Here is a 25,886-nt window from a genome sequence, read left to right as displayed (position 1 = left end):
CCCCAAAACTGGGCCTGCATTCCCAGGCCCCAAAATCTCTCGGGAGCGCCACTCTTCCCCCGTAGCGCTCCCATCCAGAAAAATGGCCTCAAAATCGGCCCCGAACATCGCCGACCCCCAGCCAGCACTGTATCCCTCAGCCCTCACCCACCAGGGCAGCAATCACCTCCAGAACCCTCCAGAGCCCAGGTAAGTATTTATTTTTATTTCAATTCCTTTAACCCCAGGTTACATTCGCGCTGGCTTTAAGATCGAATATTGTCCTCAATATTCCCTTCACTTACCAACCCTTTTCACAACTATTAATCCAAACACACCAGACATTCCACTCCCAAACTTACACCAAAATCTAATTCACATCACACCGCTGATACTAGCCCCCATATATACACCCAACACTATTTTCATCCTTTCACTCTACAATTTCAACAGTCTCCCAATACAATTCTCACCACCACAGTTTCAGCAAATTCCACCTAAAACTAATAAAGTGAAATACCTCACCCTCTGCTCCAACTTAGGGCACCTATAAACCCCCCTAAGGTTTAACAAAAAAAAACAGCAACTATCTCATTTCATTTTTTTTTTTTTCCTAACAGCAAATATCATTTGATTGAACCCAACAGGAATCACAGTTTATATATATCAACAGCATCCCCATCATTTAGAATGAGGGGAAACAGAATTTTGATCAGACATCTATCAAAATTCTTCACAATCACCATCCCTCATTCACCAGCTTAGCTCTCCCTTAACGGGATACGAAGTACCCAACTTCATTTCACTTTTACACACATAACCCCAATACATAAATTAAATTTATTCTAGTACGAAATTCTCTTTAAGGAAAGTGGAACATACCCCCTTATTGCATCTAGCAGATCTTTTAACATTCATCCCATTCCCCTCATCCGGCTCTGAATTACAAGGATTCAGGGTAATCTCAGTAACTAGAGTATATCCCCATTTAGTACCCGTATCTACTTTATCCACATAAGACTCTTCCCTTTTAGTTGCCATTTTATGTTGGACTTGGTTCATTACAGGTTCCTCTAAATTATATTTCTTGACCAAATTCCTATGCACCGTTTTCTCTCCATACATGTCATTCCTCATTCTTATAACCTGAAAAGTATCACCAAAAATTTCTATAATTTTATAAGGCTGCTCTTCCCACAAATCTTGCAATTTGTGTCTCCCGGAGAATCTCTGCCTCCTAAGCAGCACCCAGTCCCCCACTCGAAGCTCCTCAGCTCCCGTGTGCCGGTTGAAGTCTTTCCTCATTTTTTCCTGCTGTTGCTCCATCGTTCTTCTTGCCATCTCATAAGCCACTTCCATCTTTTCCTGATGTGCAATCATCCAATCTTCAAGATTCCCTCCTAAATTCGGCCCCACTTCATCTTCATTTTTTTCCACAAGCTGGACGAAAGGTGTCAAACTTTCTCTACCTAAAAAGAGTGATGCCGGGGTATAGCCCGTCGCCTGATGTATTGAGCTGTTATAAATTTGCATTAGCTCGGGAAGAAACTTTGACCAATTTCTCCTCTTATCCTCTGGAAAGGTACGAAGAATCTGGTGCAGGGTCCGGTTAAACCTTTCGCACCTTCCATTGCCTTGGGGGTGGTAAGGAGTGGTTCGTGTCTTTTTAATGCCATACCAGCCGCACAGCTCTTTGATGAGAGATGATTCAAAGGCTGGACCCTGATCTGAATGTAATTTATCCGGTGTGCCGTACACTGCAAACCACCGGTCCACCAGGGCTTTTGCTGTGGTCTTCGCCGTCTGGTTTCGGGTGGGTACCACCACCGCAAACCTAGAAAACATATCCGTCAGAACGAGTACGCTCTCGAATCCTGCGCTGTCCCTGTCCAACATCGTGTAATCCACCGCCAACACTTCTTGCGGTCTCACCACGTTGAAACATCCCAGTTCCACTGTTTCACGTGGAAACAGCTCTTTTGAATAACAGCATCTTCTGCATTTACTTATCCATAACTCCACATCCTTCCTCATGCCAACCCAGAAATGACGCCTTCTCAGATTTTTAAAAGTCGTTTCAGTCGCATAATGCCCCATCCTATCATGGAATGTCTCCAGCAATTCTTCTCTCAGTTTTTGAGGCACCACAACCTGCAATTCATCATTGCCTCGTCTGCAGTCCTCGTATTTCCGGTAAAGAAGATCATTCTCAATCAGCAATCTTCCTCGATGCTTCCATAACGCTCTCTTCTCTGAGGTATCCATCTCCTCCTGGGCTGGGTACTGGTCTTGCGAAAGCCAAGAAATCACACACCTTACTGTTTCATCTTCAGCTTGTGCCCTCCTGATAACTTCATTCCGCTCCTCCAGGTTCACCCCTTTACAACTTCCCTGTCTGTTGGGCTTCCACCCCTTTCTTCGGACTCTTATTAAAGAACATGCGAGTGTCAAGAAATCCTTTCCTGTGTCTTCTTCCACTTCTGGTTCCTCTGCATCAGGTAAACGGGACAAAGCATCTGCCACCAGATTGTTGCGTCCTGGCTTATACTCGACTGAGAACTCCAACTCAGCCAACTGCGCGAGCCATCGTTGCTCTACCGCTTGTACTTTTGCGGTCTCCAGATATTTTAACGGGTTGTGATCCGTTCTGACAATAAACTTTCGGTATAGAAGGTACTCTCGGAATTTATCAGTGGCGGCCCACTTCAGCGCCAGGAGTTCTAGCTTGAACGCGGAGTAATTGCTTGGGTTTCTTTCTGACTTTCTCAGTCCTCTGCTGGCATAGGCGATTACTTTTTCCTCTCCCTCCTGCATCTGACTCAAAACCGCTCCCAAACCTCTGCTGCTCGCATCCGTGGTCAGGATGAACGGCTCTGTGAAGACTGGATAAGCTAACACAGGAGCGCCAGAAAGATTCTGCTTTAGTGTCTCAAAAGCCAACTGACACTCCTCACTCCAACTAAACTCTGCTTGCACATTCTTTCCTGTGAGAGCGTGTAAAGGCGCAGCTATCTTTGCAAAGTTCCTGATGAATCTTCGATAAAAGCTGGCAAAGCCGATAAAGCTTCTCACTTCGGTTTTGTTTTTCGGTTCTTTCCAGTCTTGAAGCGCTCGCACCTTCTCTGGATCGGCTGAAACCCCTCTGTTGGATACCACATAACCCAGGTACCTCACTTCTTGGCACAGCAACTTACATTTCGCAGGTTTTAACTTTAACCCATTGTCCCTCATTCTTTGGAAGACTAAATCCAGCCTTTCCAGGTGTTTCTCGAAGCTTGGCGCGTAGATTAAGATGTCGTCCAAGTACAGCAGCAGAATCTCGAAAACGTACTCGTTCAGGACAGTTTCCATAAGTCGTTGGAAGCTGGCCGGTGCATTGCATAACCCAAACGGCATACGGGTCCACTCGAAGAGTCCGAAAGGTGTTGTAACAGCGGTTTTCTCCATATCCTTGGGGTACATGCCCATTTGGAAATACCCTGACGTCATATCAAGGGAGGAAAACCACTTCGAGGAACCCAGAGCATCCAATGACTCGTCTATCCTGGGCAGAGGGTATGCATCCCTGATGGTCACTGCATTCAACCGGCGGTAGTCCACGCAGAACCTCAAGCTTCCATCTTTCTTACGAATGACCACCGCCGGTGAGGCCCACGGACTATGACTTCTTCTGAGTATGTCTTGCCCCACCAGATCATTCACATGCGTCTTGAATTGATCGAAAAGATGAGGAGACACCCTCCTGAAAGGTTGCCTTATAGGACTGGCATCTCCCGTGTTTATCTTATGAGACACAAGGCTTGAATACCCGATATCGGTATCATCTACCGAGAATACCGCCCGATGCTTCCACAGTAGTTCTCTCAATTTCTGGCTTTGCTCCGGTGACAAATTGTCCCACTCAATTTTCATCTTGGAGATGATTCTTTCCCAGTCCTCCTCCGACTCCCTGACCCCTTCAGAGGTTCTCTGAGAAGCTATCCAATCCGGTTTGTAAATTTCCGCTATTTGCGCTCTTCCGGGAATACGTGCATCCTTCACCCCAATGTTGATCATTCTCACCAGCACATTCCCTCGCTGTGGAGTGACCAGGGTATTTGCTACCAAAACTTTCTCGGGTAAGCTGATTTTTCCTGAAGCAGTTACTAAAAGGGCTTCCGAAGTCTTCCTTATCCTCTGGCATTTCCCAAGCAAAACTCGCTCGGACCTAGCCGGAATTATCTGGCCCACACTTCCCTGTAGCTTCACATATCCCTCGGGCTCTCCGGAACTAGTTGTTCGCCTCTGAGATATCTTTGTCAGGATCCCAGCAATTTTTACTGGCTCTAGGGTGAAGCAAGAGAGGTCCCTGAATAACCCTTCCAAATGCTGCAACACATTCATCCCAATAATTCCCTGTATATTCACGTTCTCCACTTGACCTTCTCGAAAGTTGTCCTTCACAATAAAAATGCAACGTTTAGGGATTACTTGCCTCAGACACTCCACATCAGCTTCAATATATCCCAGAACTGGTAACTCGGTACCGTTCACAGCTACCAGAGTCAGTCGACTGGCATCTTTTAAACAATCAACATTTTTAAAATTTTTGTAGAAGAAACTGGCCAAGAGAGTGGACACATTAGACCCAGTATCCACTGTACACAGGGTCTCAACTCCCTCTATTTTCACCTTTAAGAGTGGGCTTGGCCCAATCGCTCTCTCTCCAAGCAGTTCCTCCTCCTGGGAATCTTCCTGACTCTTTGGTTTCTGTAACCGTATCAGGGTCTTGGAATCACTCTCTCTTGAGGGACCTGCCACCTCCGCTCTCGCGTCCCCATTCCTCTGACCATTACCACGGGCTCGTTGATCTTCCAGTTCCCTTCGGTCCCCTCCGGCACCAGCTCGAGTCACTCGTTCACTCCGACAATAGCGCGCTATATGCCCTGGCTCCTGGCACCTGTAACAAATCACATCCCCTGAAGAAGTCCTGGCAGCACTTCTATTCTGGTTATAACTCATATAACCTTCTCCAGAGCTGGGATATCTTTGACTGTTGCGTTCTCTTCTTTGTCTTTCCCATTCCACCTCCTGTTTCTCGCACATCCGTGCGAACATGCTGGTTATCTGCTGCAACACTCCTACCGTGGCAGGCTCCTCAGCCCTGCTGTGATCACCGGCATCATCTCAGTTTCTTTGCAGAATTCTCTTCGGTGCTTCCCAGGGGGCCAACCCCCTTTCCTCTCCGGCCCACCGAATAGCCGCCTGCATCAGTTCCGCGAACGGCATCGCAGGGTTGTCCTCGCTCCTTTTCATGATCTCACGTTTCAAGCTCTCGTCCCGTAACCCAATCACAAACTGTTCCTTTAAAGTCTCATCTGGGTTCCCCATACGTCTCCGATCCCTCTTCATTATTGATTCTAGTTTTTCTTGTAGCTTATATGCAAAGATTCTGATCGTCTCTTTGTCCCCCTGGTGATAGTTATAAAATTCTTGGATTCTTAGACCCAAAGCCACCTTGTCACCGTACACCTGCCTCAGCAGATCATAAATTTCGTTAACTGAACAGTTCCTCGGCAGGGAATACTTGATGGTGTCCAGGGCGATCCCTCTCAGATGGTCCCTTACCACCTCAACTTGGTCTTCCACCGGAACCCTTAGAATCCTCAATCGCGACTTCATCTTTTCTATCCAGTCCTCAACTTTCAGGTCTTCGGGTCCCCTGGGAAACCCACAAAAATCCGGCACAGTTCTATCCTGGGGTATCACAATGGTGTGGGTTAGAATTTGAGGCACTGCCCGACTTCCTGAAGCCTCTCCGTCCATCTTCTGGATTGACTGGGGGAACTGGATGCACCCCAGAAACAAAAACTCTCCGGAACACACAAATGCAAGCCCCAAATAAATCACAACCCCACAGCAAGCTATGTAAATTTTATTGAGACAGCCAAACTCGGTCAATTTTCTTCTAAAGGAACTCAGCAACCTGCAATAAACCCTCCAAATTCAATGTTATTTGTAAATCAGTCACAATTTACCCCTTATTGTTTCCCCAAAATCAGGCAAAATCCTGCCGACTACGCCAAATGTAAGCTGTACCCCTCTCACTCTGGCACCAGATGTCATCAGAAATAGAGCTCCAAATTTTCAGATGGCACTAGTCGTGACTCTGGGGCTCTACACCAGAATGGAAGGGACAAGCTACAAAAACTAACCTCTCCTCACAATCCCGTGAACCATGAGGGGAAAGAAAAACTAAATTCAGGATTATCCCCTTAGTTGAAGGAATCAATGAAACTCTATTATCTTACTATAAATAAAACAAGTTTATTTATCACATTCTGTTAATAATAAAAACTAGAATCAATAACATTTTTATTTCTAACCAAATTCCCTTCTATTCTTATCACAATACTAGTTAAACAATTTTTCAGACTCAGGTTTAATATATTAACTTGTTTTCTCTTATCTTTTTCTTTACTATTTTTTCCTCTATTCCTTCAAAGGTCACTTAGCTGATATCAGTTAGCTGGAGGTGTAGTCTGTCTTGCGGAGGGGCCCTTGTTGATTTTCCAACTTCCAGGTTCTTCTTTCCGGTCTTCTCTCTAAACCTATCCCTTAAAAACTTAATAGGAGGAAAAACCCTATCTATTCTCTCACGTTGTTTATACTTTTAGTTCTAGTGAATTATTAGTTAATACTTAGGGCCAATTAAACTATTTAAATAAAATTAAATAAAAATCCCTGTACTGCTTCAATCCTACGCTAAACATTCAATTCCCTAAACTGAAAAGGCTGATAACCCTTTCATTCCCTTGCATCCCACATTCCTTAATCACTTTCTTATTCTCACATGTATTCATACACTTTCCCCTATCATTCATACACTTCACTACCAACACCAATCACACTTCATACCCCCCAAGTTTATTATAATTGATCAAAAATTAAATAAAATCCCTTTTCTGGCTTTTCCTTTCATTCACTATCACTCTCACACATTTTACCATCACCCTAGATTCACTTTTTAACTTCCAACCACCAATAATCTCACACTGACTCTCCCACACTGAGCTGCGTTTCCGCTCTCTTCAGTCACCAGCCTTTCACTGCAACTGCCAGTTAGCCTCATCTCCTAGGATACCAAGCTTTGGCTTGGGATTCCGAGCAGTGCTGACCAATCCCAAGCCTTTTCCAACATTCTAAACTCTCTAGCTGACCAGCGGAATCTTGAGTAGCACAGCAAAATCTCCATTTTATTTTATAATTTCCCATAGAGTTTAATGGGAAATTATAAAATAAAATTATAACTCCTTCCCAATTTCTCCAAAACACCCCAAATTTTCCCTGCCACTAAAACCCTGAATCCTCCATCTAACCATACTTTTAAATTTTAAAAATACCCCAATTTTCCTATCCGCCGCACATTATCCCCTCTAACACCCCTCCAAAATTACCCAAATTTGTAAAACCCATTCCAAAAATTAATATACCCCTTCCTTAATCTACCCTGTCGAATTTAAGAATTTAACCCTTTATTAACCCCTTCAAACTAGCACCCCTCCAAAATACCCCCTAAAAATATTTAAATTTAAAAACTAACCCACCCCAAAAATCCAGAAAAATTCCCCGATCACAAATATGTAAACCAAATTTAAATTGAACCAACCCCTGATTTTTAAAAAATAAAAAACTGTATTTACTTAATTTAAAAATAAACAAAATAAAATTTCAGGTCAAAAGACCCCTTACCTTGTCCGTGATTTTCAGCACACTCGATGCCTACCCTCGGTTCCGGTCCCGGTGGTCCTGGGGCGAAAACGGATCCAAAAATAAAAAAAGAACTGAAGCCGGCCCAAAATTTAGGCCCCGGCTTCGGCCTACTTGCGAAGACGCGCGTCCGCCTCATGCACGCCCGCACGTCACTCCCCCGACGTCCTCTCCACCGGCAGCCCTCTTTTCTTTCGGACTGCTGCCCTCTCTCTTCACCGGGAACGCTGGAGCGTCCCGGACTTCACAGACCGGCCCCCCCTTAAAGCGCCGGGAAGGTCTCCACTCCTTCCCGGTCTTATCTTATTTCGGCCCTCTACTCCATCTGGGGCCTGGAACGACGCCGTCTTCTCTTCTCGCCGGCCCCCACGCAGTACCCGGAGTGCCTCCAGCACTCCGGCTCGAAAACGTGCCCTCCTCCGTACCCGAGCGCTCGTACAGCGCTCCGACTCACTTTTGCAGGCCCGGGGACATTTCCAACCATCCCCGGACCCTGAAAAGTGCATCGCCTCGTCCCCAAAACTGGGCCTGCATTCCCAGGCCCCAAAATCTCTCGGGAGCGCCACTCTTCCCCCGTAGCGCTCCCATCCAGAAAAATGGCCTCAAAATCGGCCCCGAACATCGCCGACCCCCAGCCAGCACTGTATCCCTCAGCCCTCACCCACCAGGGCAGCAATCACCTCCAGAACCCTCCAGAGCCCAGGTAAGTATTTATTTTTATTTCAATTCCTTTAACCCCAGGTTACACGAAACATGGCTACATTGGGTTATTTTTAGTAAAGTTTTGTGATTTCTGAACATTAACTGAGATCCATTCTGTTCTTTAATTATTATTAGTGCCCAATTATTGCTGCTAATTGGCTTGTTATTGATTAAACTGCACACGCAAATTGGGTGTACGCCCATATTTACATGCCCAATTTTCAGTGCTATATATAGAATTACAGTGTAAATGTAAAATCCGAGCACTATCTTTGGCACAGAAATATCAGACAAGCAAACACAGCGAAGGAGACAACGAAGATGATGAAAAACGTCCAGCGGACTCAAAGAGTTCACATTAAGGGTTTATTTTACGTTTTTATTGTGAAATAAACCTCTAATGTGAACTCTTTGAGTCCATTCGACTAGAGAATGATACGGGGATAAAATCTGTCCCCGTTCCTACCCCATCCCCGCAGGCCCCATCCCTGTCCCCGTGGGTTCTGTTCTCATCTGCAGAAGCCTCGAACACTTATGATTTTATATTTAAATCTTTTTATTAAAGTATAAAAAGGAACAATATGCTGTGTAACTGTTGTGTTTAAATTACAAATAGAAAAAATATTGTCGTCTGCATCAATCAAACATACATAACAGTCCAGTTGATTAACAGGGTTCAAAGTAGAAAGTGACATGAGGACAAAGTTTGTCCCCGTCCTCACAGGCTCTGTCCCCATCCCCACCCTGTGGGTTCTGTCCCCATCCCCCATCCCTGCGGTTACTGCGGGTCCCCGTGTCATTCTCTACGTTGGACGTTTATCATCATCTTCGTTGTCTCCTTCGCTGTTTTTGCTTGACTGTTTACTGGTGCAGTGGAATTTTGGGTCTTCTGTACTTGTTGTTCCCTTCTTACAGAAATATCAGAAACTAATTATTGAGTTACTTTTTTTTTTTTTTCAGAAATTGTACCAACTCATCCCTGGCATGAGTTAGATTCCACATATACAGGTAAGTCCTTTCAGTCTTACATACATACTAGTAAAAAAGCCCCGTTTCTGATGCAAATGAAACGGGGGCTAGCAATGTTTTCTTTTGTGTGCATGTGGGAGTGTGTGTGTCCCTGCCCTCTGGCCTCTCTCCCCTCCGAGTCCTTCACTGTTACAGAGCCAGCGATTTGATTTCGTGCTCTGCTGTTTTCCTTCACTGACTGTGTTACAGAGAGGGCGGGGCAGACACTCATAGGGAAACCGGATATCTCGCCCCCTTCACACTTCCGGCGGCTGGAGGCTTCATAGAACGTTGGTGTTGCTTTTTATATAGAGAGATATGTGTGTGGGAGCAGAGCTTTGCAGCTTAATACTAATAACTGCTCTTCTCACACGTAGCAAGAATGCAGATTGGTACTGTACCTCTTTCTGTCACGCATAGCAGAATGTAGCACCAGCAGTTCCTCCTCTCATGCAGAGGACAAATCTGGCATTGATATTTACTAAACTCCAACTTATATATGCAAATATCTCTTTATTATAAATACTTGTGCCTTATATCAGCTATTAACTTTAAACATTAAAACACTGAGTGTTTTTTTTAATATATCTTTATTGAAACACAGAGGTACAAAAACAGCACAGCACACCATAATGTTTAAAGTTAATAGCTGGTATAAGGCACAAGTATTTATAATAAAGAGATATTTGCATATATAAGTTGGAGTTTAGTGTGGTGCAATGTTGTTTATATACTCCGACTGAATTGGGTTTTTTCCCCCTTTTTTGTAAGATTGTAGACTGATATTTACTACCTGTTCCACTGTATCTTGCTAGGCAGCCTCTCAACCTGCGTTGTCAGTTATTGCTATTCCTAGTCACAGAAACAAGTCATATTTGTACATTTCCTAACTCTGACTTAGTTATTGCTGACTTTGTGATTTCAATGGACCTTATTTAGAGCCAATGGAATATTGCTCTACCAAGCCTACAATATTGTGTTAGTTTGTTTTCTGTCTAATTTTAGCACTGTGCTTGGCACACAGATTACTACTACTACTATTTAGCATTTCTATAGCGCTACAAGGCATACGCAGCGCTGCACAAACATAGAAGAAAGACAGTCCCTGCTCAAAGAGCTAACAATCTAATAGACAAAAAATAAATAAAGTAAGCAAATCAAATCAATTAATGTGAACGGGAAGGAAGAGAGGAGGGTAGGTGGAGGCGAGTGGTTACAAGTGGTTACGAGTCAAAAGCAATGTTAAAGAGGTGGGCTTTCAGTCTAGATTTAAAGGTGGCCAAGGATGGGGCAAGACGTAGGGGCTCAGGAAGTTTGTTCCAGGCGTAGGGTGCAGCGAGACAGAAGGCGCGAAGTCTGGAGTTGGCAGTAGTGGAGAAGGGAACAGATAAGAAGGATTTATCCATGGAGCGGAGTGCACGGGAAGGGGTGTAGGGAAGGACGAGTGTGGAGAGATACTGGGGAGCAGCAGAGTGCTCTATTTCCCCATTAAAAAAAATGTCCCCAGCATACTTTCTCCTTAGTTAAAAAAAAAACTAGCTTCCACTAGTGATGAAGAACATTCACAGAAAACATATCCCACCTCCCAAGACCTAGCTGATCATATTGCCAATAAGGTCCTCCAAATTAAGTCTGAACTATCTAAAGCTACTCCAGCAGAGGGAACTAGTCCAACCCATAGTTCAGCCTCAATCGCCGGAGATCCTACAATCAGGGCCGGTCTTAGCAAGTGCGGGGCCCTATGCAGACCAATTTGGTGGGGCCCCATCCTAGCCCCACCCCTGCCCTAGCCCCGCCCCATTGATAAGATTATTCAATTTTTAGAAACTTTTTTATTTACGAAATTTCAAATAAAGACAAATGAAGCTAAACTTGTAAAAACTGATTGAAATAAGCACAATGCTATCATGACCCCCCCCCCCCCCCCCGAAATTATTCAGTTCAAGTCCACTACAATTAGTAGTTCCAATTCTCATAACAAAGGAGAATAAAGGAAAAATATTAATTAAGAAAAGATCCAGTACTTTCAGATTCCCCTATTACTCTGTAACCCATCAAACCAGAGAGGCAACACTGAGATCCCCAAGTAGCCAAAACAGATGTAAGTAAGTACATAGGTTCCTATTAAAGACAAAACCACAACACATTTACAGTAGCAAATTTTTCCATAAATCAGCTATATTGGAGATAGACTGACTGTCCTAAATCTAGTCCTCCTGCTCCTGGGTGTGCTGCTTTGAAATCAGCTCCCCCTACTGCCGCGAACCTTCCATGAAGAATGAAGGATTGACTTTTGTATCTGAATGTAACTCGCCTTGAGCTACTGCTGAGAAAGGCGCGCTCTAACATAGTAACATAGTAGATGACGGCAGAAAAAGACCTGCATGGTCCATCCAGTCTGCCCAAGACAAACTCATATGTGTATACCTTACCTTGAATTTGTACCTGTCCTTTTCAGGGCACAGACCATATAAGTCTGCCCAGCAGTATTTCCCGCCTCCCAACCACCAGTCAGTCCCTCCTCCCATCACCGGCTCTGGTACAGACCGTATTCACAATGGAGAAGGGTAGTTAGTGGGGTTCCTCAGGGGTCTGTGCTAGGACCGCTGCTTTTTAATATATTTATAAATGATTTAGAGATGGGAGTAACTAGCGAGGTAATTAAATTTGCTGATGACACAAAGTTATTCAAAGTCGTTAAATCGCGACAGGATTGTGAAAAATTACAAGAGGACCTTACGAGACTGGGAGACTGGGCGGCTAAATGGCAGATGACATTTAATGTGAGCAAGTGCAAGGTGATGCATGTGGGAAAAAAGAACCCGAATTATAGCTACGTCATGCAAGGTTCCACGTTAGGAGTTACGGACCAAGAAAGGGATCTGGGTGTCGTCGTCGATAACACACTGAAACCTTCTGCTCAGTGTGCTGCTGCGGCTAAGAAAGCAAATAGAATGTTGGGTATTATTAGGAAAGGTATGGAAAACAGGTGTGAGGATGTTATAATGCCGTTGTATCGCTCCATGGTGCGACCGCACCTTGAGTATTGTGTTCAATTCTGGTCGCCGCATCTCAAGAAAGATATAGTAGAATTGGAAAAGGTGCAGCGAAGGGCGACTAAAATGATAGCGGGGATGGGACGACTTCCCTATGAAGAAAGACTAAGGAGGCTAGGGCTATACAGCTTGGAGAAGAGACGGCTGAGGGGAGACATGATAGAGGTATATAAAATAATGAGTGGAGTGGAACAGGTGGATATGAAGCGTCTGTTCACGCTTTCCAAAAATACTAGGACTAGGGGGCATGCGATGAAACTACAGTGTAGTAAATTTAAAACAAATTGGAGAAAATATTTCTTCACCCAACGTGTAATTAAACTCTGGAATTCGTTGCCGGAGAAAGTGGTGAAGGCGATTAGCTTAGCAGAGTTTAAAAAGGGGTTGGACGGTTTCCTAAAGGACAAGTCCATAAACCGCTACTAAACGGACTTGGAAAAATCCAAAATTCCAGGAATAACATGTATAGAATGTTTGTACGTTTGGGAAGCTTGCCAGGTGCCCTTGGCCTGGATTGGCCGCTGTCGTGGACAGGATGCTGGGCTCGATGGACCCTTGGTCTTTTCCCAGTATGGCATTACTTATGTACTTATGTACTTATGTACAAGTCTGCCCTCCCCTATCCTCTCCTCCCAATCACCACCCCCTCTTCCCCCCACCTGCTCCGCCACCCAATTTCAGCTAAGCTTCTGAGGATCCATTCCTTCTGCACAGGATTCCTCTATGCATATCCCACGCATGTTTGAACTCCGTTACCGAACATCACATCCCAAAGACTAGTACCACACATAATAAAGTGATATAAAACACAAAAAATGTCCTTAGGACCTAAAGAACAATTCTACAATACCATAATAGCACTAACTTCCAGGAATCACACAGCAAGGGCAGCAACGTAAACAATGCAATATCAATATTGGAAAACTAAACAAGCCGGATTAGAACAGATCAGCCCTACATAGATATTCAGTGTTAACAGAATACCTGGTCTTTCACACATACAGAACACGGATAGACCCTTACCAGGTATAGAATAAGTAACCATGAACTAAAAATAGAAATATGTAGACAAAAATGCTTATGGATTAATTTACAGCAATATAACTAGGCATACCTCAGATGTACAGTCATATGTAAAGTATTTAAATTTTCTTGAACCCATATTCTTAAAAATACACTAATATGATTTTAAGAACTTCTGAAATTAAACCAAACCCCAAGAAACTAGACTCTCCAATGAATGCAATACTAAAATATATGCCAAAATGTAAAGATAGCAGATGTAAATTTTAAAATATGACATATTCCAATCACATTACAAATTAACAAATAAAAATAAAGGAAAAAAATGGAAATAAGGCATTTCTTCTTTCCCCCTTCCATCTAGTGTATCCCCCTCTCTCCATTCATCCAGTGCCCCCCAATCTCCCATTCCAACCAATGTGTCTCCTCTCTCCCCCTTCCGTGTCTCCCTTTCTCTGTCTCCTCTCCTCCTTTCAACCAGCATGTCCCCTCTCTCCCCTCTGTCACATGATCTTTCATCCAGTGTTTCTCTCTTTCTTCCCTCCATCCAACATCTCCCACTCCATCCCCCTTCCATTCAGTGTTTTCTCTCTCTCTCTCTCTGTTTATCCTTCAATCTCTCTCCTGTCTCTCTCTTCTTATTCACCCTGTCCACCAGTGTCTCAGTGTCCCTGTCTTTACCCTTCCTCTATAGTCAGCATCTCTCCGCTTGCCCTATGCTCCCTTCCATGGTCTGCATTTCCTGTTTATGTTCCTGTTCCTTTCCATGTCCAGCTTTTCTCTCTTCTCTACCCTCTGTACCCCCACCCTTGATCCAGCCTCTCTCCCTCCCTCATAGTACAGCATCTCTCCTCCTGATCCAGTCTGTCTCTTCTCTCCACCAATCCACTCAGACCAGCATTTCTCCACATCTTCCACCTCCCCTTTGCTCCAGCAGGTCTCCCTTGTTTCCTTCCCTCTGTTTCCCCTATCTCTCTCTCTCTCTCTCAAAATCACTGCGAAATTAGGACTTACCGGCTGCTGCTATTTTCCCTTTAGTCCATCAGACCACCGCAGCAGAAACAGGCTGTAGGTGTGCCCTCAGCCCTCCACTACAACGCGGCCCGCCCTTGAGGAAGGAAGTTCACTGTGTCAGGGCGGGCTGCGCGTCGCGGGCAGGCTGCGCGTCGTGGGGGTGGGCGGGATCACACGCCGCATCAGCGGTCAGGAGGTGTCACGGGGTGACAGAGTGCGTCGTGGCGCTGGGAGCACAGAATTCAGGCTCCAGGAGGCACAGAGCAGTCTCATCTGGCTGGGTCTGGCAGTGGCGGGCCTCGGAGCGCCGCAGAACTGTTGAAGGCAGCACCCGGAGGAGGCCGGAGCAGGATGGAGGAGGCGGAGTCGAGGCGTGCCGCGCGGGGCCCCCCCCAAGCGCGAGGCCCTATGCGGCCGCCTCGGTTGCCTCGGTCTAAGACCGGCCCTGCCTACAATCCAAGGACTCAAAACTGACCAAAACTGGGAATCTTTTCAACCAATGGATCCTCAGATAGTGGAGGCAGACTTATACGGTCTGTGCCAGAGCCGGTGATAGGAGGCGGGACTGGTGGTTGGGAGGCGGGAAGTACTGCTGGGCAGACTTGTACGGTCTGTGCCCTGAATAAGGCAGGTACAAATCAAGGTAAGGTATACACATATGAGTTTGTCTTGTTGGGCAGACTGGATGGACCATGCAGGTCTTTTTCTGCCGTCATCTACTATGTTACTATCCAGCTTATAATCGAAAGTAATCGCCAGCTATTTCCCGACACAAATCGGGATATGGCCGGCGATTTCGAAAAAGCGGCGAAAAGCGTATAATCGAAAGCTACATTTGTGATAGCTTCGCCGCTTTCCCTTCGCCGTGCCGGTGAAAGTTTAAAGGGGCGTGTTGCCGGCGAAGGGAAGGCGGGACATGGGCAGGCTTGGGCGTGGCTACCAGATGGCCGGCTTTTGCGGATAATGGAAAAGTAAATCCTGGCGATAAGCAGTATTTTGCCTGGTTTACTTGGTCCTTTTATTTTCACGACCAAGCCTCCAAAAGGTGCCCCAACTGACCAGATGACCACCGGATGGAATGGGGGATGACCTGCCCTTACTCCCCCAGTGGTCGCCAACCCCCTCCCACACTAAAATTATTAAAATACAAACCTTTTTTGCCAGCCTGTATGCCAGCCTCAAATGTCATACCCAGCACCCTGACAGCAGTATGCAGGTCCCTGGAACAGTTGCTGTTGGTTGCAGTGGACTGCAGAAAGGCAGAGCCAGGCCCATCCTCCCCCTACCTGTTCCACTTGTGGTGGATAATGTTGAGCCCTCCCAAACCCCCCAAAACCCACTATACCCACATGTAGGTGCCCCCCTTCAGCCCTTAGGGCTAGGGTAATGGTGCACACTTGTGGGCAGTGGGTTTTGGGGGGGATTTGGGGGACTCAGCACATTGCTGCTAGTTCTAACTACATATGTGAAACAACACCTATGCAAAGGCGACCAAGTAATTCTTCTCCAATTCGATATATCGGCTGCATTTGATGCGGTTGATGATACATTGCTACTCAAACGTCTGGATCAGATAGGAATAACAGGGACTGTCAACAAATGGTTCAGTGAATTCCTTTCAAATCAAAGCTATTCTGTCAAGCAAAACAAATAACTTTCCAACTATTGGTCTCCTAATCTCCCCTCTCGCTTATCCTGTTCAATCTCTTTATGTCATCCCTTGCCTCAATACACCTGGGACTTAATGAACTACTGTTATTCTACGCAGATGACATCCTGGTTCTTTTACCAGTGATAGCATCAAACAAAGGTACAACTCAGTCTGTAGTGAATGGCATGACTGCTGTTAGCTCCTGGGCTCTGACCAATAAGCTGAAATTGAATGCACAAAAAAACAAGGTCCTGTGGTTCTGAAATCAGGGAGTTGAGGTCCCATCATCAATATCTTTGTCCAATGGTCAAAGCTTTACAGTCGAGCCTGAAACCAGAATACTAGGAGTCTTACTTGATTCTTCACTCACTTTCTCTTCTCATATTAACCAGCTACGGAAGAAAACACTATTCAAAATGAGACAGCTACGCCTAGTCAGATCATTCTTGGACCAAAAAGCCTTTACACTACTAGTTCAAACGTTAGTCCTACCTCACTTGGATTACTGTAATGTTCTATTTCTAGGTATTAAGTGTCAATAACAGAAAAAAATGCAAATCATACAGAATACAGCTGTTAGACTAATATACAGATTGAATAGATATACTAGTGTTTCAACTCATCTAAACAAACTGCACTGGCTTCCCATAGCAGAAAGACTCTGGTTCAAAGCTGCTTATTTAGTTTTTCAAATCTTACAGGGTTTCACCTCTGAACTGCTGACTAAGACCACTTCACTACGTTTAGTCCAGTCTAATAGACTGAAAGAACAACTGATGCTAGCATCACTGTTTCAAAAGACAATTTTATTTTCAGCTCTCTATTCCCTGTACTTGGAGTTAAAATATGGAACTCTACCTATTGCCGTCTGAACAGAAAACAGCTACCTTAGTTCAGGAAGAGGCTAAAATCCTCTCTCTTCCCAAACACTTCTTCTTAACAATCTATTGACTTCTACCTCCTAGTATCATCCATTATCCTTTCATATAATGCTTTTAGTCTCATGCATTACACCAGTGGTCTCCAGTGACATTCCTAGGGTGGCTGACACCTGGGGCGGATCGCCGATGCACCCCCCCCCGGGTGCAGCGCGACACCTCCCCCGACGAAAGGACACCCCCCCGGGTGCAGCGCGCCCCCCCCCACCCCCGGCGAAAGGACACCTCCCCCGGCGAAAGGAGGACACCTCCCTCCGACGAAAGGACATCCCCCCCCCGAGTGCATTTTTACCTGCTGGGGGGGTGCCACGCGCCTGTCGCTTCGCTCGTTCCCTGCTCCCTCTGCCCCGGGGCAGAGGGAGCAGGAAACGAGCATTGCCGACAGACGCGCGGCACCCCCCCCCCAGTGGCGTGCACCCGGGGCGGACCGCACCCATCGCCCCCCCCTTGGTACGCCACTGGTGGTCTCTAACTGTTCTAATACCCCCACACTAACACTATTGGCTTTTGTCTCACCTAAAATGTAAACCATACTGAAGCCTGGAAAGGGGATATTAATGGGTATACAAGAATTGATTTGATTTAGAATATCTAGCACAAAGTACTAAATGCTGGCTAATTTTCTACATTCAAGAAATGAGTTTTCATAGTCTCCCACCCCTAAATTACACCACAAACACCTGGGATCCTCCTACAAGTGCATCCTTATACCTCTTTCCCTTTTGTTGTATGCCTGTGAAGAATCTTCTACTGCATTTCCTGCAGTTTCATATTAGGTGTTGTGTGCCCAGGGGCCTACTTGCATGACTGGGGAGGCAGGGGATCTTCTGGGGGGGTGTCTTGACAGGGGCTGGGTGGAGGGGTAAGGGAAAGAGGGGACTTTGTTGGGGGGTGGGAGGGTGCTCAGGGCTTTTTTTTTTCTCTGTTCCTGGTGAGTTCATAATCTAAGTTTTTGTACACGTTACAGGGGAGAAACAATTCTTTATAGTCACAAATGACTGGAGTAATTTGGCGAAGGCCAAAAAAGCAAACAGAATTAGGAAAGGGAAGGTAAATAAGATAAAAAATACTATAATGCCTCTGTATCACTCCATGGTGTGACCTCACCTTGAGTATTGCTGTCAGGTGATTGTGACCTGGATTGGCTACTGTCGGAGACAGGGTGCTGGGCTAGACGGACCTTTGGTCTGTCCCAGTGTGGCGATACTTATGTCTTATGTCAATGCTGATTCTGCAGATGGCCTGGTAATATACAGTGGTGGAAATAAGTATTTGATCCCTTGCTGATTTTGTAAGTTTGCCCACTGACAAAGACATGAGCAGCCCATAATTGAAGGGTAGGTTATTGGTAACAGTGAGAGATAGCACATCACAAATTAAATCCGGAAAATCACATTGTGGAAAGTATATGAATTTATTTGCATTCTGCAGAGGGAAATAAGTATTTAATCCCTCTGGCAAACAAGACCTAATACTTGGTGGCAAAACCCTTGTGGCAAGCACAGCGGTCAGACGTCTTCTGTAGTTGATGATGAGGTTTGCACACATGTCAGGAGGAATTTTGGTCCACTCCTCTTTGCAGATCATCTCTAAATCATTAAGAGTTCTGGGCTGTCGCTTGGCAACTCGCAGCTTCAGCTCCCTCCATAAGTTTTCAATGGGATTAAGGTCTGGTGACTGGCTAGGCCACTCCATGACCCTAATGTGCTTCTTCCTGAGCCACTCCTTTGTTGCCTTGGCTGTATGTTTTGGGTCATTGTCGTGCTGGAAGACCCAGCCACGACCCATTTTTAAGGCCCTGGTGGAGGGAAGGAGGTTGTCACTCAGAATTGTACGGTACATGGCCCCATCCATTCTCCCATTGATGCGGTGAAGTAGTCCTGTGCCCTTAGCAGAGAAACACCCCCAAAACATAACATTTCCACCTCCATGCTTGACAGTGGGGACGGTGTTCTTTGGGTCATAGGCAGCATTTCTCTTCCTCCAAACACGGCGAGTTGAGTTCATGCCAAAGAGCTCAATTTTTGTCTCATCTGACCACAGCACCTTCTCCCAATCACTCTCGGCATCATCCAGGTGTTCACTGGCAAACTTCAGACGGGCCGTCACATGTGCCTTCCGGAGCAGGGGGACCTTGCGGGCACTGCAGGATTGCAATCCGTTATGTCGTAATGTGTTACCAATGGTTTTCGTGGTGACAGTGGTCCCAGCTGCCTTGAGATCATTGACAAGTTCCCCCCTTGTAGTTGTAGGCTGATTTCTAACCTTCCTCATGATCAAGGATACCCCACGAGGTGAGATTTTGCGTGGAGCCCCAGATCTTTGTCGATTGACAGTCATTTTGTACTTCTTCCATTTTCTTACTATGGCACCAACAGTTGTCTCCTTCTCGCCCAGCGTCTTACTGATGGTTTTGTAGCCCATTCCAGCCTTGTGCAGGTGTATGATCTTGTCCCTGACATCCTTAGACAGCTCCTTGCTCTTGGCCATTTTGTAGAGGTTAGAGTCTGACTGATTCACTGAGTCTGTGGACAGGTGTCTTTCATACAGGTGACCATTGCCGACAGCTGTCTGTCATGCAGGTAACGAGTTGATTTGGAGCATCTACCTGGTCTGTAGGGGCCAGATCTCTTACTGGTTGGTGGGGGATCAAATACTTATTTCCCTCTGCAGAATGCAAATAAATTCATATACTTTCCACAATGTGATTTTCCGGATTTAATTTGTGATGTGCTATCTCTCACTGTTACCAATAACCTACCCTTCAATTATGGGCTGCTCATGTCTTTGTCAGTGGGCAAACTTACAAAATCAGCAAGGGATCAAATACTTATTTCCACCACTGTATATATGTTGGTAATATATATATATATCCGCTAAACTTTTGCTGAGCTGACGCTAATAAGAATATGGGGGGAGGTCCTTGAAACAGCCCATGCTGGGGCGAAACGTGCATGTCGGGCAGCTATCCCCCTGGGTCCGACAATAAAGCAAGATAAAATAAGATAAGTCTAAAGTCTAAAATAATTTTATAAGAGGTAGCTATGTATAAAAGAACCAGTGAAGAGTTTGATGTTGTAGATATCGCTACCAATTGAAATTGGTAGCGATTAACATCACTGAGGTTCTGGGAAAGCTCCTATGAGATGATTGAAAGATACAAAGATTAAAAAGATTTCTGGCCTTAAGACATTTGGATATATGAGATAAGAAGCTGTGCATCTCCTATACTGGACTTTAAGAATTTGTGATCTATGGTGTGTGAAGATCCAGTTTAAACGTATTGAATTGCCTGAATATTTAGTCTTGTATGAAATAAACATAAATTAGGCACATTTTGGGAAGTTTTTATAGATACCTTGTTATAAAATTACTCCCTGCACTTTGTATAATAGTGTTTTGATTTAAAAAAAATAAAATGCATGAATAATCTACTTCTAATTAATGACTGTTACTAGTTTCGTGTGTGTGATAAGAACTAGCAATGATTACAAAGTAATGGTTAAGACATTAATAATTGGAAACCTAGGAGGGAAGATTGTGATCTTTCTAGAACTAGTTCTAATAACTCTAGTTTCCAAGTACTAACCAAGGTGTTCTTTCTAACTCGGTTAAATAGTAATATCCTATTAATATTTTTCCAGCTTCCAATTTGGCCCTTGGACGCGTCACCACTCAGTCCAGCACGTATGATAAGTTGGGGATCTCTGGAAATGCTGTTGATGGCCATTTATCCGATTCATACATGGATGGGCATTGCTCCCATACAGACCTAGACATTGAGCCCTGGTGGATGGTAGATCTTAATGCGACCTACGAAGTCTTCTCTGTTTCGGTCAAGAATAGAGGTGACTGCTGCAGTTCACGGATCAATGGTGCAGAGATAAGGATTGGGAACTCTGAAAAACATGGTGGAACAAAGAACCCAAGGTACTAAACTTTATTGCTAGGGATAAAAATTCAATTTGACTCAAATCTGCTTAACTATAAATTAGCAAACTGACTTATTTGTCTTCACTTTCCAGAATTTAAGGAATTATGTTTCAGTGAATGGTACCAAATTAGAAACTGAGGGGCCCCTTTGCAAAGCAGCAGGAGGGCAAATGTGAGGGTAGCACGTTCCAAATCAGCACTACCATCAGCGCCCAACGGTTCATAAAATCATTCACGGAAATGCCCCAGCCTACATGTCAGATCTGATAGATCTACCACCCAGGAACGCTAAAAGGTCATCCCGCACATTCCTTTTAATCTGCACTTCCCCAGTTGTAAAGGCCTAAAATATAAACTAACGCATGCGTCAAACTTCTCTTACCTGAGTACACAGTTATGGAACGCATTGCCGCGCAGCTTAAAACTACTTATGAACTAACTAACTTTCGCAAATCCCTGAAGACCCACCTATTCAACAAGGCATACCAATAAGAACAGCAACTATAAATGTCACACATCGCAACCTTACCCATTATCAACAAGGTTTTTGCTTATATCTGCTTGTTTGAATTCCGATTACGTCATTTTCTATGGCTTCTTCACCTTACCCATTATCAGTAATGTTTTCTACTTACATGTACTTGTTTAAATTTCGATTATTCTATTCTCTATGTAATAATAACTTATCTCCTAATCTACTATCTACCAATAACAATACATTGTAAGCCACATTGAGCCTGCAAAGAGGTAGGAAAATGTGGGATACAAATGCAATAAATAAATAAATAAATCTGAGTTTGGTGCACGCCGAATCCTGCTGTAGAAAATATTTTTCTATTTTCCACCGTGGGGGTGTTCCCAGCAGTAATCAGCAGTGCGGCCACATTGGTGCACGCTGCATGGTTACCACTCGGGTAGCGCGTGAGCCCTTACCGCTAAGTCAATGGCTGGCAGTAAGGGCTCAAACCATAAATAGGTGCATGCTAGTTTTAATTTTTGCACATGCCCATTTCCCGGCCTGTTAAAAAAAATGTCCTTTTTCCAGGCTGTGGTAAACAGTGACCCAGCACGCGCCAAAAGGACACGCCCACACTACCGCAGGCCACTTTTTCTGCGGCTTTGTAAAAGGACTCCTGAAAGCTTCTAGTTATCTAAATACCATGTACAGTAGAGACATTAAGAGTGCAGACATTCAGCCCACACACACATATATGTACTGCCCTGCTATTTTGCCTGAGCTGTTTTTTGGATAGGTGAGATGGGAATTCAATTGTCAGGCCTTTTCTCTTTAGTAAGCTATTTGCTGAGTTTAGCAGTTAAAATACCAATGAGCGTTTCCTGCTGAAGATACCTTCCATGTTATCAACTCATTTCATCTAAGTTGCCAAGCTGATAATAACTATGTTTTAATGATTAGATTCAAAAGCCCTTAACGCGAGGTTAGCGCACAAGAACAGGCTACCGGAAACAAGATAAATCTCCTGCCTGCTTAATTTACACTGTGCAGGCTGGCTGCCAATATTCAGCAGTGCTTAACCAGGCAGTGTTTGCTGAATATCAGCTCTGACCAGCCATTTTTTTATTGTGAAAACAATTTTACTGAAATTTTCAAAAAATCATGACCTCAAATGTAATGAGTACATTTAATCAATGTGGAGGGGAATAATCGAACGTCGCCGGCCAAATAGATCGCCAGCGATCTATTTCGGCGGCGGCGCAACAGCTGGCCGGAACCGTATTTTTGAAAAAGATGGCCGGCTATCTTTTGTTTCGAAAATATGGTTTGGCCCGGCGAAATGCCTTGGATTTCGCCGGGTTTGACATCGCCGGGTGTGTTTTTCCGCGATAATGGAAAAATCTAAGTGACATTTCTTAAATAGCCTCCCTAACAGCCAAATTATCACTACTGACCTCTTCCAATTACATCTTTCCTAATTCATCACCTTCCCCCAGTAGCCAACGTACCAGTTTCACCCATTCTAACATTCCAGTGTTTCAGCAATCCAATTCTGCACTGCCATGTCCCCTATACACACTCTCTTCCTGATGCTGTCCCTTCCCAACCTACTTCTTAACCCAAAAACACTTTACACTGCTGCTACACTTTACACTCCCCTTACCCTCATCACCTCACCTTCTCTCCTTTCCCCTTCCTTCTCCTTAGCCCTCAACCTTCAACATTTCCTTCCTGCTGTAGACACATCTCCATTCCTCCTATGCACATCCCGCCTTCGTTGCCTTCCCTCCCCTCCCCTTCTTCATATTCTCTTACTCCTTCTCCTGCTATCTGCAGGGGACATCAATCCCAATCCGGGTCCCCCACACCAATCCTCATCCTATCTATACAGACCACTCCGGAATGTCTCCAACCTCATTTCTATTCCCCTCCTCTCCCCCTCTTCCCTCCCCTTCTTGTGCGCCCTATGGAATGCCCGATCTGTCTGCAACAAACTCTCCTTTACCCATGACCTCTTCATCTCCCGTTCTCTCCAACTTCTCGCCCTAACTGAAACCTAGCTCCCACCTGATGACTCTACCTCAGTCGCTGCCCTATGCCATGGAGGCTACCTCTTTTCCCACACTCCTCGCCCGGTTGGCCGCGGAGGCGGCGTTGGGTTCCTACTTTCACCCTCTTGCAGATTTCAGCCCCTTCTCATACCTCAGTCTCACTCCTTCTCATCCTTTGAAGTCCATTCCATCCGCTTATTCAACCCACTGCCACTCCGAGTTGCAGTTATTTACCGACCCCCCGATAAGTCCTTTCTTCTTTCCTCACTGACTTCAATGCCTGGCTCTCCATTTTTCTTGAACCTTCAACTCCGTCCCTCATTCTTGGTGACTTCAACATCCATGCTGATGATTCCTCTAATTCTTCTGCTTCCCAATTCCTTGCCTTAACATCCTCCTTCAATCTTCAACTGTGCTCCACCGCCCCCACTCACCAGAATGGCCACTGTCTTGATCTCGTACTCTTCTCCAACTGCTCACCATCCAATTTCCTTGCCTCAACTCTCCCCCTTTCTGACCATCATCTTATAACTTTCACACTTCAACACCTTCCTCCCCAGTCCCGTCCTATTCTAACCAACACATTTAGCAATCTACAGGCTATTAACCCTTCTACCCTGTCCTCCAACATCTCAAATCTCTTCTCTACTGCTATGTCAACCAAGTCCGTCAATGAGGCTGTCTCTTCCTACGATACTATTCTGTCATCTGCTCTGGACACTCTCGCTCCTCCCGTGTCTCATCCTGTTAAACGTACCAAACCTCAACCTTGGCTGACCCCTACAATCCGTCACCTACGCTCTTGTGCCCGCTCTGCTGAACTCCTCTGGCTTAAATCTCGTGCCCATGCTGACTTCAAGTTCTTGCTGACCTCCTTCCAGTCTGCTCTCCAACTCGCCAAGCAGGACTACTACATCCAATTGACTAACTCTATTGGTTCAAACCCTAAACGTCTCTTTGCCACGCTTAACTCTCTCCTCAAAGCACCTTCTCCTCCAACTCCCCCTTCACTTTCTCCCCAGACTTTGGCTGATTACTTTCACTATAAGGTTCACAAGATAAAACTTGAATTCACAACCAGCTCTCCTCCACCCCTTCTTCCCTTAGTCCACTCTCCCAACCCTCTTACCCCTACCTCCTTTTCTTCTTTTTCCAAAATCACTGAAGAAGAAACTTTACTTCTTCTTCAATCCTCAAAATTAACCACCTGCTCCTCTGACCCTATTCCCACTCACCTACTCAACACTATCTCTCCTGCTGTCACCCCTTTCATCTGTCATATCCTCAATCTGTCACTTTCCACTGCGACTGTCCCTGATGCCTTTAAGCATGCCGTAGTCACACCACTCCTCAAAAAACCTTCTCTGGATCCTACCTCTCCTTCCAACTATCGCCCCATCTCCCTCCTTCCTTTCTTATCCAAGTTACTAGAATGTGCTGTCCACCGTCGCTGCCTCGACTTTCTTTCTTCTCAACCTATTCTTGATCCACTGCAATCTGGCTTTCGTCCTCTTCATTCAACTGAAACAGCACTTACTAAAGTCTCCAATGATCTATTCCTGGCTAAATCCAAAGGGCTCTATTCTATCCTCCTCCTTCTTGATCTTTCTGCTGCCTTTGATTCTGTTGATCACAGCCTACTCCTTGACACGCTGTCCTCACTTGGATTTCAGAATTCTGCTCTCTCCTGGTTCTCTTCTTATCTCTCACAGCGTACTTTTAGTGTATACTCTGGTGGTTCCTCCTCTTCCTCTATCCCGCTGTCAGTGGGTGTACCTCAAGGATCTGTTCTAGGACCTCTCCTTTTCTCCATCTATACTTCCTCCCTTGGTGCTTTGATCTCATCACACGGCTTTCAGTATCACCTTTACACTGATGACTCCCAGAACTACCTCTCCACACCAGTAATCTCGGCAGAAATCCAGTCCAAGGTATCTGCCTGCCTCTCTGACATTGCTACCTGGATGTTTCACCGTCATGTGAAACTCAATATGTCCAAAACTGAACTCCTTATCTTCCCTCCTAAACCAACCTCTCCCCTTCCCCCATTCTCTATTTCTGTCAACAACACGCTCATTCTTCCTGTCTCGTCTGCTCGCAACCTTGGGGTCATCTTCGACTCCTCTCTCTCCTTCTCTGCCCATATTCAACAGATTGCTAAAACCTGTCATTTCTTACTTTATAACATCGCCAGAATTCGCCCTTTCCTTTCTGAACACGCTACCAGAACCCTCATCCACACTCTCATCACCTCTCACTTAGACTACTGCAACTTGCTTCTCTCAGGTTTTCCACTCAGCCATCTCTCTCCTCTTCAATCTGTTC

At 45.2% G+C, this 25,886-nt stretch overlaps 1 protein-coding gene across 1 annotated transcript in view; it reads left to right on the top strand.

Moving 5' to 3' along the window:
• The window catches only part of LOC115467264, a 145,507-nt gene that overhangs the window by 11,391 nt on the left and 108,230 nt on the right, over window positions 1-25,886 (top strand). Inside the window, 2 exon segments of the mRNA XM_030199080.1 lie at window positions 9,391-9,438; window positions 20,765-21,050. Of these exon segments, the coding sequence (XP_030054940.1) occupies window positions 9,391-9,438; window positions 20,765-21,050 (334 nt within the window).

The sequence above is a fragment of the Microcaecilia unicolor genome, chromosome 3, assembly GCF_901765095.1.
Source record: "Microcaecilia unicolor chromosome 3, aMicUni1.1, whole genome shotgun sequence".
Taxonomy (NCBI): domain Eukaryota; kingdom Metazoa; phylum Chordata; class Amphibia; order Gymnophiona; family Siphonopidae; genus Microcaecilia; species Microcaecilia unicolor.
This window is presented reverse-complemented; position numbering and strand designations above follow the sequence as displayed.